The following is a 15,375-nucleotide window of genomic DNA, read 5'->3' as shown; positions in this document are numbered from 1 at the left end:
GTTGTCTTCACTTCTTGCAAGAATATCAGGAATTCTCCAGTTGGGGAAGTTGAATATTTTCCTCTTTCTCCCTAGTCCCCCCACAGAACTTTGCAAATACTTTTTTATTCTCTGTCTAGATTACTTTAGGATATATCAGGGTGACACACTTACCTGTACAAACCAACCAGATCTTACTCCCTATTCAAGAGTCCATGTAATTATGGTGTTCAAATAAACTGACCATACAAGTTAAATTAGATAATGTGCTACCAAAAATACAAATTTTGTACCAAATAAACATCTCTTCCTTTGGTCTCACACAGAAGTTGAAGTTTTAAAATATAGACCATATCATCCTTTACCCTGTATTCTGATTTACCTTAGTCCTTTTCAGATTAGTTGCATTTATATCTCTAGTCGAAGTCCTGATCAGTTTTTCACCTTTTTAAACAGTTGCTGTATAGTGTAATGCTGACTTTCTTGGCTTCGGAACTCTAACTCTGAGTCTTTGGTGTCATATAAATACCTGTAGTTCCAGGGAATGACCAGGTTATATCCAAAGAACTCAGCAATTCAGAATTTAGAGTAAATAGTTATAAGTCCAGAATAGATTTGCCTGCTATAAGAGCTTACAGTCTAGAAACCTTTACAGTAGGCCCCAACCTGATAACCCATGCACTCGACTTCAATTCTCTGAGCTTGTATATTATAGTTAGTCCATATGAGTGAGGCATGAAAATATTTGTCTTTTTCTTTCTGACATTTCATTCAACATACTGTCTTCTAAGTTCATTCACCTAGTTACACGCTTCAGAACCTCATCCCTTCTTGCAGCCGCTCAGTAGTCTATTCTGTGTATTCACCATAGTTCACCCTTTCATCCCTCAGTCGATGTACCCTTAAGCCGCTTCCATCCATTGCACATCGCTAAGCACTGTCTGGCTGTGTTTTTGCAGTGGCCAGGGCAGTGGCGAAGGGGAGGTGCTACTGTTTTACTGCTACCATGACCTGGATGACCCGCACTGGCTCTGCACCTGGCAGATGGCTCTGTGCCGGCAGCTGCACCTCACGGGCAAGGTAACGCCTCCCGACGCTGGCCCCCACAGGCCCCGCCTGCAGAAAAATTCACTGGTGGGTTCTTAGAAATTAGGAAATCCCACTGGGGGCTTAAATAGAATATGAAATATTAAATACTGCAGAATGGTGGCCAGGAGCTGGAGGGGAAGAGGAATGGGGGCGACCGCTGAATGGATATGGAGTTTCTGCTTGGGGTGATGAAAATGCTTTGGAACCAGTTAGTGGTGATGGTTGCACAAGATTGTAATGTACTTAATGTCACTGAATTGTACACTTTAAAAAGGTTAAAGTAGTATATTTGCTGTTATGTGTATTTTTTACCACAATAATTTTTTTTTTAATTTGGAAGTTCTCACTGAGATTCCCTCTGGCGCTGACATTGTAATATCTGACAGGAAATCTTTCCCACACTTCTCACTTCTCAGGTTTTAATTTCATGAGACAAGCAATAACTCATTCAGTGATGTTTTCCACACCCATGTTTTCTAACAGATAGTGACCGTTACCTCATCAGTTCATCACCAAGCCCTGCCATTTCTACTTGCAAATATACCTTGACTCCATTCACCTCTCCTCCACTTCCACCATGTTAGACCAAGCCACCACCTTCTTTCCTGGTCTTCTGCAGTAGCTTCCAGACTACACTCCCTTCTTCTCTCCTTGCTTGCCGTCTCATGCATTCTCCACATAGCATCTTGCAGATGCTCTTGAGAAATAAATAAAATCATATCCCTCATATCACATGCCCTTATGTTCCTGCATGATTTGGCCCCTTCCTGCCTTTTCGGCTCATCGGCTGCCATTCTTCATTCATTACGTTCCAGCAATGTGGTCTTTGTGTCACTGGAGCCCACCAAGTTCTTTTCCGGCTTTGGGCTTTTTTTCATGCAAACACGTTTCAGGGAACTCCCGTACCCACTGTCACTTCCTCTGATTTTTACTTAAGCTTCAGTTCTCAATTTTAATGACATTTCCTCAGAGAACTTTTGTGACCTCAATATAAATTTGTTTTTCCCAGTACACTCTCTCATAGCACCTCAGCTATTTTTCATAGCCCTTGTCAACTTGTAGCTTTTATCTTAATTTCTTTGACCTCTGTTAGTCAGTAAGCTCCAAGAGAGCAAAAACTTGTGTTTATTTTTTTCAAGCATATTCATCCCTAATTCTCAGGGATTCCTGGCTTGCAGTAAAAAAAAAGTAAACATTTGTGGAATGAATACATTTCTCTATTCAGAGAACTTCCACACACTAAGGATGGATACTCTTAGGGTAAACCTGAACAAACAAAACATGAATATGAAGTCAGTCTCTTTCCTTGGTTTCAGGTGGATCTTTTTTCTTGGCTTGCCAAAGTAAACCAGCCAAAAGGGGGCAGCACCTGCCCAGCTCTTGGGTCATATTTCCAGGCTACAGCAATACTTGCCAGTTACTTAGACACTTTTCTGTTGGCAGGAGATTTGGTAGAAGCAGGCACTTAGGAAGAGAAAGAGCAGAAGCTGAAAATTATGGAATTATGGAGAGAAGTCTCTGATCCCTGTTGTTCTACATTCCTTATTGCCTCAAGGAATCTTGGGGGACACATTGAAGGCTTTGGTATAAAGGGGAAAATGACAAGATTTGGAGCTGGAAGGATCTGGTTTTGAGTTCCAACTCTGCCACCTGCCATACACCCTGTTTCTTGACTTCTCTGAGCTTCTGTTTCCTTTTCTGTGAGACAGCAATTAACAATATCAATCTTTCCGGATTACGGTGTGAAGCTGGTGTCTCAAAACTGGTATTCAGGAAGTGGAAAGTATGGCTCTTCCACTCCCCAGGCAGAAGGTTTGCCAAGGAGCCGCTGTGTGCTGTTTCTTTTGAAAGTCTCGTGAATACATTTCTGGCTTGCTCCCCCCAGGCTATGTAGGAAGTTAGATGTATTTGTCTTTATTTTGGTTCTATTTTGATTTTAATCACATGGGAAGGACTCTATTGCCTTACCAGAAGACAGGTGCATAGAAGTGTGGGACCTCTTCATCACAGCCTATTACAGTCAGAAATGATTTCTCAGTGGATTTCCTGACCCTGATCCTGGCTCAGCTGTCTTTTTTTTTTTTAACTTTTTATTAATTAAAAAAAATTACAAGAAACACAAACATTCCCAACACATACACTCAGCAATTCACAATAGCATCACATAGTTGCATATTCATCATCATGATCATTTCCCAGAACATTAGCATCAATTCAGAAAAAGAAATAAAAAGACAACAGAAAAATATAACAAACAAAAAAAATTTTACATGCCATACCCCGTACTGATCCCTTTCATTGATCACTAGCATTTCCAACTAAATCTATTTTAACATTTGTTCCCCTATTATTTATTTTTATTCCATATGTTCCTCTCATCTGTTGACAAGGTAGATAAAAGGAGCATCAGACACAAGGTTTTCACAATCATACAGTCACATTGTGAAAGCTATATCATTATACAATCATCTTCAAGAAACATGGCTACTGGAACACAGTTCTACATTTTCAGGCAGTTCCCTCCAGCTTCTCCATTACATCTTAGATAACAAGGTGATATCTATTTAATGCATAAGAATAACCTCCAGGATAACCTCTCGACTCTGTTTGGAATCTCTCAGCCATTGACACTTTGTCTCATTTCACTCTTCCCCCTTTTGGCCAAGAAGGTTTTCTCAATCCCTTGATGCTGGGTCTCAGCTCATTCTAGAGTTTTTCTCAATCCCCTGATGCTGAATCTCAGCTCATTCTGGGATTTCTGTCCCATGCTGCCAGGAAGATCCACACCCCTGGTAGTCATGTCCCATGTAGACAGGGGGAGGGTGCTGAGTCTGCTTGCTGTGTTGGCTGGAGAGAGAGGCCACATCTGAGCAACAAAACAGGTTCTCTTGGGGGTGACTCTTAGGCTTAATTTTAAGTAGGCTTGACCTATCCCCTGTGGGGTTAAGTTTCATATGAACAAACCCCAAGACTGGGGGCTTAGCCTGTAGCTTTGGTTGTCCACGCTGCTTGTGAGAATATCAAGAATTCAACTTGGGGAAGTTGAGTTTTCCCCCGTTCTCACCATTCCCTGAAGGGGACTTTGCAAATACTTTTCCACTCACTGATCAAATCACTCTGGGATTCATCAGGGCATCACCTGGACAAACCAACAAAATCTCATGTCCTATACAAAATTCCATGTACTTAAGTGTTCAATCAACTATCTACATAAGTTATATTAGGAGATGCACTAGTCAAAGTGTAGATTTGTACCAAATAAACATTTTTTGCTTTAGTCTCACACATTAGTTGAAATTTTTAAATATTAAGTACCATCTATTTTTAACACACTGCAGTAATGACATTCTTTTGTTCTTCCTCATGCAAAAACATTTTTAAATTTGTACATTTAGTCACCATCATTATACACTCTAGGCATTCTTAGATTACACCATCTAAATCTTTATCGTCTATCTTTCTTTGTGATTTCATTTATGCCCCAGCCCTCCTCCCTCTATCATTCTCATATGCAGCTTCATTCAATGTTTTAACATAATTGTATTACATTTAGGTAACATTGTGCTGTCCATTTCTGAGTTTTTATATTCAGTCCTGTTGCATAATCTGTATCCCTTCAGCTCCAATTACCCAATATCTTACCCTATTTCTATCTCCTGATGGTCTCTACTATCAAGGAAATATTCCAAGTTTATTCACTAATGTCAGTTGATATCAGTGAGACCATACAGTATTTGTCCTTTTGTTTCTGGCTAATCACATTCAGCATAATGTCCTTAAGGTCCATTCATGTTGTTATATACTTCATAACTTTATTCTGTCTTACAGCTGCATAATATTCCATCTTATGTAAATGTCACAGTTTGTTTACCAACTGTCTGTTGATGGACATTTTGGCTGTTTCCATCTCTTGGCAATTGTTAATAATGCTGCTATAAACATTGGTGTGTAAATGTCCATTTGTGTCCTTGGCCTCGTGTCCTTTGAGTAGAGACAGCATATATATAGATGGGTCCTGTTTTTTAATCCATTCTGCCAGACTATGTCTTTTGATTGGAGAGTTTAATCCATTAACATTCAGTGTTTTTACTGCATGGGTAGTACTTTCTTCTACTATTTTGCCTTCTGGATTTTATATGTCATATCTAATTTTCCTTCTTTTTACCTTTACTCATAGTCTTCCTTTCTACACTCTTCTCTACACCTCTCTATTCTGTCTTCGTATCTGCCTCTAGTGTTCCCTTTAGTATTTCTTGAAGAGCTGGTCTCTTGGTCACAAATTCTCTCAGTGATTTTTTTGTCTGAAAATGTTTTAATTTCTCCCTCATTTTTGAAGGACAATTTTGCTGGATATAGAATTCTTGGTTGGCAGTTTTTCTCTTTTAATAATTTAAATATATTATCCCACTGTCTTCTCGCCTCCATGGTTTCTGCTGAGAGATCTGTGCATAGTCTTATTGGGCTTCCCTTGTATGTGATGGATTGCTTTTCTCTTGCTGCTTTCAAGATCCTCTCTTTCTCTTTGACCTCTGACATTATGATTATTAAATGTCTTGGAGTATGTCTATTTGGATCTATTCTCTTTGGGGTACGCTGCACTTCTTGGATCTGTAATTTTAAGTCTTTCATAGGAGTTGGGAAATTTTCAGTGATAATTTCCTCCATTAGTTTTTCTCCTGCTTTTCCCTTCTCTTCTCCTTCTGGGACACCCAGAACACATATATTCGTGCGCTTCATATTGTCTTTCAATTCCCTGAGTCCCTGGTCATATTTTTCCATTTTTTTTCCTATAGTTTCTGTTTCTTGTTGGATTTCAGATGTTCCGGCCTCCAGATCAGAAATCCTATGCTCTGTCTCTCGAAATCTACCATTGTAGGTTTCCATTGTTTTTTTCATCTCTTCTACTGTATCTTTCATTCCCATAAGTTTTGTGATTTGTTTTTTCAGACTTTCAGTTTCTTCTTTTTGTTCTTTCCTTGCCTTCTTTATATCCTCCCTCAATTCATTGATTTGGTTTTTGATGAGTTCTTCCATGTCTGTTCGTATATTCTGAATTAATTGTTTCAGCTCCTGTATGTCATTTGAATTGTTGGTTGTTCCTTTGACTGGGCTATATCTTCAATTTTCCTAGTGTGATTTGCTATTTTTTGCTGGCGTCTAGGCATTTAATTACCTTAATTAGTTTATTCTGGAGATTGCTTTCACTTCTTTTATCTAGGGTTTTCTTGCTGGATGAATTTGTTGTCTATCTGTTCTTTGACATTCCGTTCAGCTTTATCTGGACCTTTAGCTTAAGTTTTGTTTAACAGGGGAGAATTTTTTAGTTCTTGTTTTCTTGTTTCTTGCCCTGCTTGTGTGGTGGTGCCTTTCCCACACACACACTTAGGAGGGTCTACTTAGATATTATAGACCCAAGCCAGATTTTCCCAGACCGAACTGGCCTCCTATCAGGAGGAAAGAGTCACCTGTGTCGGTTTTCCCTGAGGGTGAGACCCAGCAGGTTGAAAGACTTTCCTGTGAAGTCTCTGGACTCTGTTTTTCTTATCCTGCCCAGTATGTGGCGCTTGTCTGACTGCAGGTCCCACCCGCATAAGATGATGCGGTACCTTTAACTTTGGCAGACTCTCCCTGCTGGGGGCATGGTGGAGACAGAGGAGAAGTTGTAGGCTGGTTTTAATGGCTTCGAATTACCAAGCCCTGGTGTCTGAATTCCTTGATGGAGGGATTACACCTGAGTTGGGCTTCACCCCACCCCTGGGGAAGGCACAGGCTCCAGATAAGCCCCCAAAAGAGCTCACTTCTGCCTATGCCTGGGGCAGTTGCAGCCTAAAAAGTCCTGCCGCTGTATCCGGAGGCAGTCAAGACTTTGTAGATACACAGCCACAAAAACCTCTGTTTCCTTCTTTTTTTTTCCCCCTTTTTCTGTCAGTCCTGCCCCCTTGGCGCCAGGGCAAAAATGAGCAACCTCTGCTTTGATCAGGTTCACCTAAGCTGGGGGCCTATTTTTAGTACTCAGAATTTGTTAATTAGTTCCATATTTGGCGTTTGATTGTGCCCAGTCCCTGCTGCTGTTAAAGTCCTTTCCTTTCCCCTCTGGAAAGCGGCCTGTGGGGGAGGGGCGCCAGCCGCCGCAGCTTTGGGAACTCACGGTTCTGGGGGGGTGCTCGCAGCCAGTCCAGCTGGTCCAGACTGGGATATGATGTGTGTCTGGTCACTGACGTGGCCCCAGGAGCTGTTCTGTACTGTTTCTGGTTATTTAGTAGTTGTTCTGGAGGACGAACTACAATGCCCACGTTGTTAAGCCGCCATCTTGACCCGGAAGTCTCAGCTGTCTTTTTCTGTGTAAGTTGTTGGTGGTGCAGTAACCTATGCTGTGGAAATGGCATGTGTGTCCCACTCCCCTCTTGCACACCCGGGACAGGCCTCCCTGCACTGCAACACTCTCTCAAGGAGCCTAGATATCCAGAATTGTCACTGTGGCTCTCCAGTTAACCACTGCCAGAGTCAGCATTGGCTTATGAAGTAAATTCCATTTTCCCTAAAGAATTGAAATCACGTGAGGCACAAATGAAGTCGTCTCTGGGTGTAAAAGGGTAACCATTTATAATCTTCAAATTCTAAAGCCTTGGTAGATTTCATTGTTATATGAACAGTAGAAACTATGTAGGCCCTTGAATTAAATTACCTCTCTTTCCAGGGAGGGCCGCGATACCACACAATTCCCCCGTTCTCTCTAGCACTTTCTTCTAGCGAGTTCAGTTCCCTTTAAAGATGATCCCAAGGATTTTACATTCCCCAAAATAACCAGCTTTTACCGAGTCCCCAGACCATGGCCTCTTATGGAAAGGGGGGTCTTAGGCTCTCATGTCCTCTACTCAGCAAAGTATTTCCAAGAACATACCGGGTTTGAGGAGCCTGATACCTCCACATGCAAGTGCTGGTCATTCACTGTTGAACACCTATGATGTGGCAGGCATTAGTCTAGGCTCTGGGTGTCCAGGTGGCCAAAGCTAACACACATGCCTCCAGGACCCTGCATTCCAGTGGGAGGCTTTTCGGTGGTGGGCTTCCCCCTGCACGCTGCACAGCCCTCACATGCTTTCCCAGCCCTCAGGTTTGCTCTCTGCTTTAGGGCTTGGGTACTAATTCCTCAGCAGTTGTCTCATTGTTGGTGGTCTTTTTTATCCCCATTTTATCAAGATGAAGAAATTGAGGTTCAGAGAAAATAAATGAACATTCTCAGGGCCTCATGACAAGCAGGTGGCAGCACTGCATCTTGGTCTAACTCTGCTGACCTGTGGAGGATTCTGTTCTAACTCTATTTAGACTGAGCTCAACATTCACTATTTTGGTTGTTGGAGAACTGGAGCTCCAGAGCAAAAGGGGCTTTCTGGACATTTTATTCATTCTCTTCTTCAGCACATAGGAACTATATGCTTCATCTGTACTGGCCTAATTGGCAGTGCCATTATTTTAATTTGCTAAAGCTGCTGGAATGCAGTATGCCAGAAATGGAACAGCTTTTAAAAAGGGAATTTATGAAATTGCAAGTTTACAGGCCTAAGGCCATAGAAATGTTCAAACTAAGGCATCCAGAAAAAAATATCTTAACTCCAAAGAAAGGACTGATGAAGTTCAAGGTTTCTCTCTCAGCTGGAAAGGCCCATGGCCATGTCTGTTAGCTTTCTCTACCAGGTTCTTCAAACGGCTTTCCTGGGGCATCGTCTTTCTGCATCTCTAAGGGTCTCTGACTGTGTGGGCTCTGGTGGCTCTGAAACATTTTCCAAAATGGTTTCCTCCTAAAGGGCTCCAGTTAGCGATCCCACCTTGAATGGGTGGAGTCTCCATGGAAACCACCTAATCAAAAGGTACCACCCACAATTGGGTGGGTCATATCTCCATGGAAACAATAAAAAAGAGCCCACCCAGCAATATTGAATGAGGATGAAAGAACATGGCTTTTCTAGGTTACACAACAGTTTCAAACCAGTGCAGCCATCCTAGAAAAATGCAAGTGTCTTTGCAGGTCACACCTTGGTGCCCACAGCAGATTCTGCTTTTCCTGTTAAACTTGTTGACACACGTGAGCCTGTTTTTCTGCCCTGGAAAGGCTGCTTAGCTAAGAGTGTGGGCTCTCATCCCTTTCTCTCACCATCTGGTATCTCAGGTTCGAATTGCTACAGAAGGAATCAACGGGACAGTTGGTGGAAGCAGATTGGCCACCAGACTCTATGTGGAAGCCATGCTTTCCTGCCCCTTTTTTAAGGGTTATCTCTGTAAGGATGATTTTAAGGTAAGAAGAATTGGAATAGAATTGTCTGCTTCTGCCTGAGGCCTCTCCCCACTCTGGGTTATTGAAGAGGAGATCAGTGGAGGGAAATAAGCAGTTCCAGATAAATATCCTGTCTCTGTCATGCTGTGAGGCTGCACGATGGAAGGAGAGTTGGGCCGGATACCTGGAACGCTGCACCAGTTCTTCCTCCAAGTCCCCTGAGGCCTGGGCAACCAGCTCCCACTCTGAACTTCAACCCTCCTTCTTATAAAAGAAGAACTTACAACTTACCCAGTCCAGGGCCATGCCTGGACAACTTTGCTTACTCAAGAGGCCACCTGGCTGCTTGAGGGGTTCGCTAGTTTTTTTACCACAGAAGGGGAAGCTGTTTCTCACACTGGAGCTGCCTCATTTGAGTGAAGCATGACTTCATGCTTCACCATAATAGATGGTTCACATGGTGGGAAGCACCTTGCTAGTGCCAGAAAGGTCATGATTTCAGAACAAAAGCTGGGGGGGTGATCACATGCTAGAATTGCTCAGTGGCATTTTGGTTTCACAGTGAAACACTTAAAGCTGTAGAAACACCTTTCCAATTTAATATTCCTCACATAGTAGATCTTTCAGATGTATTTATACTGAATGATCCAGAACATTTTATACCCTCACACCTGTTTCTCGCTGAAGCCATCATTCCTGATCTGAAGTTTCTTAAGAGTGCATGCTATTATGAAACAGCCTATAATTATAATTTTGGTACTTGCCTTATACCTGGGGAGAGCAGAGGAAGACTGACGTGTTTCTGTTTCTCATTGGCTAGACCAGCAGAGGAGGCGCTCACTGTTTTCCAGAATTGCGTGTTGGTGTGTTTGAAGAAATCGTGCCCCTGGGGATCAGCCCCAGCCAGATTTCCTACAAGAAGCCTGGTACGCCTGTTTTAGAAGAACTATGCTTTTCTTCTTAGGTCAGAGCTGAGAGAGAAATAAGAAAGGGAGACACTGATCAGTGAGGAGTGGTGGGTCCTCCCTGGAAGTAGCTGGGTGGCAGCTAGTACTAGGGGCTGTCAACATTAAAGCTGGTTCTCATGTTTGGTGTTGGGTAATTGAAGACCCCCGCAGAGTGACCTGGCTTAGTTATTCTCCTGGGTGATGGTTTGGCAAGAAGCTGTTTCTTTTTCCAAGGATAGCAGTTTGGGGAGAGTATGATTATTACTTACAGCGGTCCATCAGAAGACTAGAGTGCACAGGAAGCAAGTGGCTTTTTAGGTTCTAAGCAGTTTGTTTGCAAATGTGCTAGAATGTTCTCCCCTGTGCTTCATTTACTGTAGATGAGTGAAAGACATTTGTTTTACAGTTTTTTTCCCCTTGCTTTTTACTATGAAAGATTTCAAACACTAAGCAAAGTAGAGAAAATAGTAGAGCAAACGCCCATGTACTGTCGTGCGGGTTCCACAGGTACCAGCTCATGTTGTTGTTCTTACCTGTATCCCCAGCCACGTCCCCACCAGGTTATTTTAGTAGATAGCTCTAAAAAACTAAAGGCTCTTTTAAAAAATAAATAACTGCAAAACCATTATCACATCTAAAACATTTTAACTGTTCAAAATTCCCAGTTGTCTCCATTTTTTAAAAGTATTTTCGATTAGGATTCAAGTAAGGGCCATTCATTCGGCTGTGTGTATGTCACTTTAAGTCTCTTTTCACCTGTAGATTTTTCTCCATCTTTTTTCCCCCCTGCAATTTATTTTTTGCAGGAACTGGGTTGTTTGGTCTGTGGTTTCCAAGAATCTAATCATGCTAAGGGCTGTGTGATATAGTCTTCTGTGCTCTGCAGTTTCTGTAAATTGAAAGGTAGATTTGGAGCAGCGCTGTCCATTAGAAACATTTTGTGAGCTTATGTTGTTTTCTGGTAGCCACATTGAAAAAAGTAAAAAGAAGCAGGTGAAATGAATTTCAGTAATATACTTTAACTGTCAGTACTCAAAATATTATCATTTCAACATGCAATCAATGTAAAATATTGTTAATGGACATTTTATATATTTTTTACATTAAGTCTTCATAATCCTGTATGTAGCTTGCCCTTATCACAGCATACTTCAGTTTGGACCAGCCACATCTAATGTGCTCAGTGGATGCACATGGTTTAGTGGCTACATTTAGCTCAGACCCAAGACTAGATCAGATTCCTGTTTGCTATGTTTCTTTTTTTTCTTTCTAAGACCAGTTTTTTCATCAGGAGCACATTGGTCTGACTGAACATACTAGTTTTTAAGTATGTAAATATTTAAAATACAGATGAGTGAAGCCAGAGGGAAATGGGAGTACGTTGTGAGCATCTGGGAAGAGACTTATCCATGAGAAGATAAGTGCTAAAGGGGCTGTGTTTTCTTAATGTGCTCCTCTTAGCAGGAGGCAGCTCCTCCTTGGCCCAGAAACATTGCTTTGGAGGTCGGGGGTGAGCAGGTTCCCAGCAGTGCTGTGCTGCTGTCATTCCAGCCAAGGTCTGGTGGTTTAAGAGACCCTGTCCAGCCTGGCCTTTGAGGCCAGCGGAGTGGCAGGAGGAACCGTAGCAGTGGGGACAGGTATGCTCGAGGCTCCCTGCAAGCAGGAGGGTAGGCAAGTCCCCTTGCTTCTCACCACACATTGAACCTCCCTTGCCACATACTGTTTTGATGACCGTGTAATTATGTCACAGTAGCTCATGTAGAATCTGGCCTTGTCACCTCCTTACCATCTGAGGGATCTAGATTCCCTGGCCGTACCTTGGGCCTTCAGCCCCTCCTGGGTTCTGAGCAGTTCAGATGTGGTTGGGAGTCCCTGGGTGGAAGGAGGTGCTGTCCATCCTGAGTGATGATTGAAGTCAGGAGGGCCTGCCCAGGAGCTGAAGTCACCTGTTGCCGGAGGCACTCCTAACTCCACAGCCTTAGCCTTCAACTTTGGCTCGCCCTTCCTTGGCTAGGGCAGTTGACAAAGCTTTAGTCAAGATACAGCTGCCAATTTCTTCCATGTGCAGTGATGAGAGTACACTGGCTAGTCCCTGACCCCCACCCTTTTATAGATTAGATAGATAGATAGATAGATGATAGATAGATAGATAGATAGATAGATAGATGATAGATAGATAGATAGATAGATAGATAGATAGATAGATAGATAGATAGATAGATAGATAGATATACAACATACAAGCACAAACATTCTGTACATACCCTGATCTACCCTTGACTGTAGATAGATAGATAGATAGATAGATAGATAGATAGATAGATTAGATAGATTAGATAGATAGATAGATAGATAGATAGATAGATAGATAGATAGATAGATAGATAGATAGATAGATAGATAGATAGATAGATAGATAGATTAGATAGATAGATAGATAGATAGATATACAACATACAAGCACAAACATTCTGTACATACCCTGATCTACCCTTGACTGTACAGTGGACCAACAAAGCAAGTAGCAACTTAGACCCCAGTGTGTAGCTTTCATTGGGGTTGGCCAGTACAAGGAGACAGAATTCTTTGAGTAATTATTTCTGAACTTACTGGTCTCCATAATGCTAATTTTGGGAGAAGGAAGGTTGAGAGAATACCTGGAATTACTAAATTATGTGATCGTGATCATCAGATAGTGATATTTTCAGTATAAAAGTAATTTATGAAGAGCAAAGGTTTGTTTAGAAAGAACACAAGTCATCAGGCTAGGCCAGTTGTGATTAGATTTAGGTTTATTTGTTTGTTTAAACATAATTTTTTGTTTGGTTTTAGGTATCCATTTATCCCCAGCTGAATTCCATAAAGAAGTAGAAAAGTTTTTATCTCAAGCCAGTGAAGAACAAAGTGACACTATCCTGCTGGACTGCAGAAACTTCTATGAAAGCAAAATAGTAAGTCTGACCCAGAACTGAGCTCAGCAGAACAGTCTCCAAGGGGAGACTGGGTGTGCCCCACAGGGGTGTCTGTCACAGGGGTCTCTGCCCGGCACTGGCCATTTCAGAGGAAACTGGTGAGAAAGTCTAAGCAGAGGTGAAATTACGCATCATGGCCCTCATGCCGTTTTTGGCTCCCCCGTGTCTGTCCCTGTCATAGTGCTGATTTTGGATCTTGAGGCCGCTTTGGGAAGGGGATCCCTGGCCCACTGGCCTTGTTTTGAAATTCCAGATTTGAAGTTGGAAGGTCAGAGCATGTGTTTGCTGGCTACCACGGGGCCCGTCTCACCTAGAGAGAAGCCCTGTCCCACCAGGTGCCTTCTGACGATTGTGCTCCTGCTGCTCCTTTCCATAGGGACGGTTCCAGGGCTGCTTAGCTCCAGACATCAGGAAGTTCAGTTACTTCCCGAGCTACGTTGACAGAAATCTAGAACTTTTCCGAGAGAAGAGGGTGCTCATGTACTGCACTGGGGGCATCCGCTGTGAGCGGGGCTCTGCCTACCTCAAAGCCAAGGTCAGCCACGGTCCTGGGGCACTGCGGGCACCGAGGGGCAGGGAGGGAGGGAGGGGTGAGGGCTGCATTCTTTCCCCTCTTTCTCATCCACTCCCAGCCTGCCAGTGGATTTATTTTCCCCCTCTTATGATCCCAACACAGACCTTATAAGTATGAAATTTTAGATCCTTAAATCTCAAGATGTGAAAAGCACTTAACAATCTTAGAAACTTATCAGATACAAAAGGGAAAGATTAGTTAACATCTCCTTTGCCCCTAATCCTTTTACTTGATCCCCAGAAGAGCAAATTTGGTGACATTACACATCCCAACAGATGTCTTCCTATATTTAGGGACAGCAAAAACAGGTGGGCTTTCTGGGATGTGGAGGCTGAGGCCCTGCCCACCCCTCTGGCAGGCGAGGTCAGGCCAGTTGGTCCCTGGACCCCTTGGTCAGCAATTCCTCGGGCCCACGGGGGTGCCGCATACTCATGTATATGCAGAGGACACAGGAATGCCCTACTCCTGGAGCTCCCCACCAGCCTTTGCTTATTGCAAATCCCCCATGTTCTTCCTACACACAGGGAGTGTGCAAAGAAGTATTCCAGCTCAAGGGTGGCATCCACAAGTACCTGGAAGCATTTCCCGATGGTTTTTACAAAGGGAAGTTATTTGTTTTTGATGAGCGCTATGCCCTTGCCTACAACAGTGATGTGGTGTCAGGTAGGTTTACCCAGATCCAGAACTAAATCGGTACTCAGACATACTGTATTAGCCATTCTAAGAGGACTCCACTGGGAAGGCAGGTCGTACTAACTATATGAAGAATAGGGGAGGGAAAAAAATTGGTAGTACCAACATTTTTCTGGGAGAGTTGGAGGTGAAAGAGTAGGGCCAACAGAAGCCTGGTCCTGGAGTCTGGACACCTGTGTTGGAGTCCCAGTGTCCCTGTGACCAGCTGGGACATTGGGCAGGGCCTTGCAAAGAAGTTATCTCACTTGCCCTGCCCTCCTGGAAGTTGGACTGAGATTCTGAGTCCGGGTTTTTAACCTGGGATCCACATATAGAATTCAGAGGTTTTGAAAGCTTGGTGGGGGTGGGGTGTGTGTGGAGAGAATGAATTAAATCTCTCACTGAACTGCAGCTTTCCTTCCGTTCTGGACGTAGGCAGCAGGCCGATGGGATTGGATGTGCCTGCCTGCAAGCTCGTTATCAATAGAAATCACGGTAGTTTCAGATCCTGCTATGGTTGCTGGGATATCTCAAAACAGCATCTACTCTATCACTGCTTCAAACAGGAGATGGTTATTAGACCCATCACCAAGTCTTCCTATTTATGTGTTAAAGAAGAAACCCATGTCTTATAGGACAGATTTTTTTAAATTTTTTTATTTCAATTTTTTTAAATTTTAAAATGATTGCTTCAGAGCTTTATTGCAGGTTAATTATTATCTGCAAAACTGAGTATTCTTCCTCAACACAAACAAGGCTAACAAATAGTCTTTACATTTTCATTTCAAAAAAAGAAACCAAACACCAAACAAAAAATAAGAACTTAGCTAGAATGCTGTGCTTGTTTCCTGCTCAGAAAAAATATGTAAT

The 15,375-nt window shown here is 42.7% G+C and overlaps 1 protein-coding gene across 4 annotated transcripts in view; it reads left to right on the top strand.

Moving 5' to 3' along the window:
• TSTD2 (thiosulfate sulfurtransferase like domain containing 2) overlaps positions 1-15,375 on the top strand; it is a 39,545-nt gene that overhangs the window by 19,853 nt on the left and 4,317 nt on the right. For 3 of the 4 annotated variants that reach the window (XM_077139976.1, XM_077139968.1, XM_077139964.1), the window contains 6 exons: positions 939-1,113; positions 9,236-9,361; positions 10,161-10,266; positions 13,120-13,238; positions 13,636-13,794; positions 14,358-14,496. In XM_077139976.1, the coding sequence (XP_076996091.1) occupies positions 939-1,113; positions 9,236-9,361; positions 10,161-10,266; positions 13,120-13,238; positions 13,636-13,794; positions 14,358-14,496 (824 nt within the window). The remainder of the gene's footprint in view (positions 1-938; positions 1,114-9,235; positions 9,362-10,160; positions 10,267-13,119; positions 13,239-13,635; positions 13,795-14,357; positions 14,497-15,375) is intronic. The other variant, XM_077139983.1, reaches the window with a different exon arrangement.

Source organism: Tamandua tetradactyla, chromosome 2 (assembly GCF_023851605.1).
Source record: "Tamandua tetradactyla isolate mTamTet1 chromosome 2, mTamTet1.pri, whole genome shotgun sequence".
In the NCBI taxonomy this organism is placed as follows: domain Eukaryota; kingdom Metazoa; phylum Chordata; class Mammalia; order Pilosa; family Myrmecophagidae; genus Tamandua; species Tamandua tetradactyla.
Note: the sequence above shows the minus strand (reverse complement) of the source record. Positions and strands in the feature narration are given on the sequence as shown.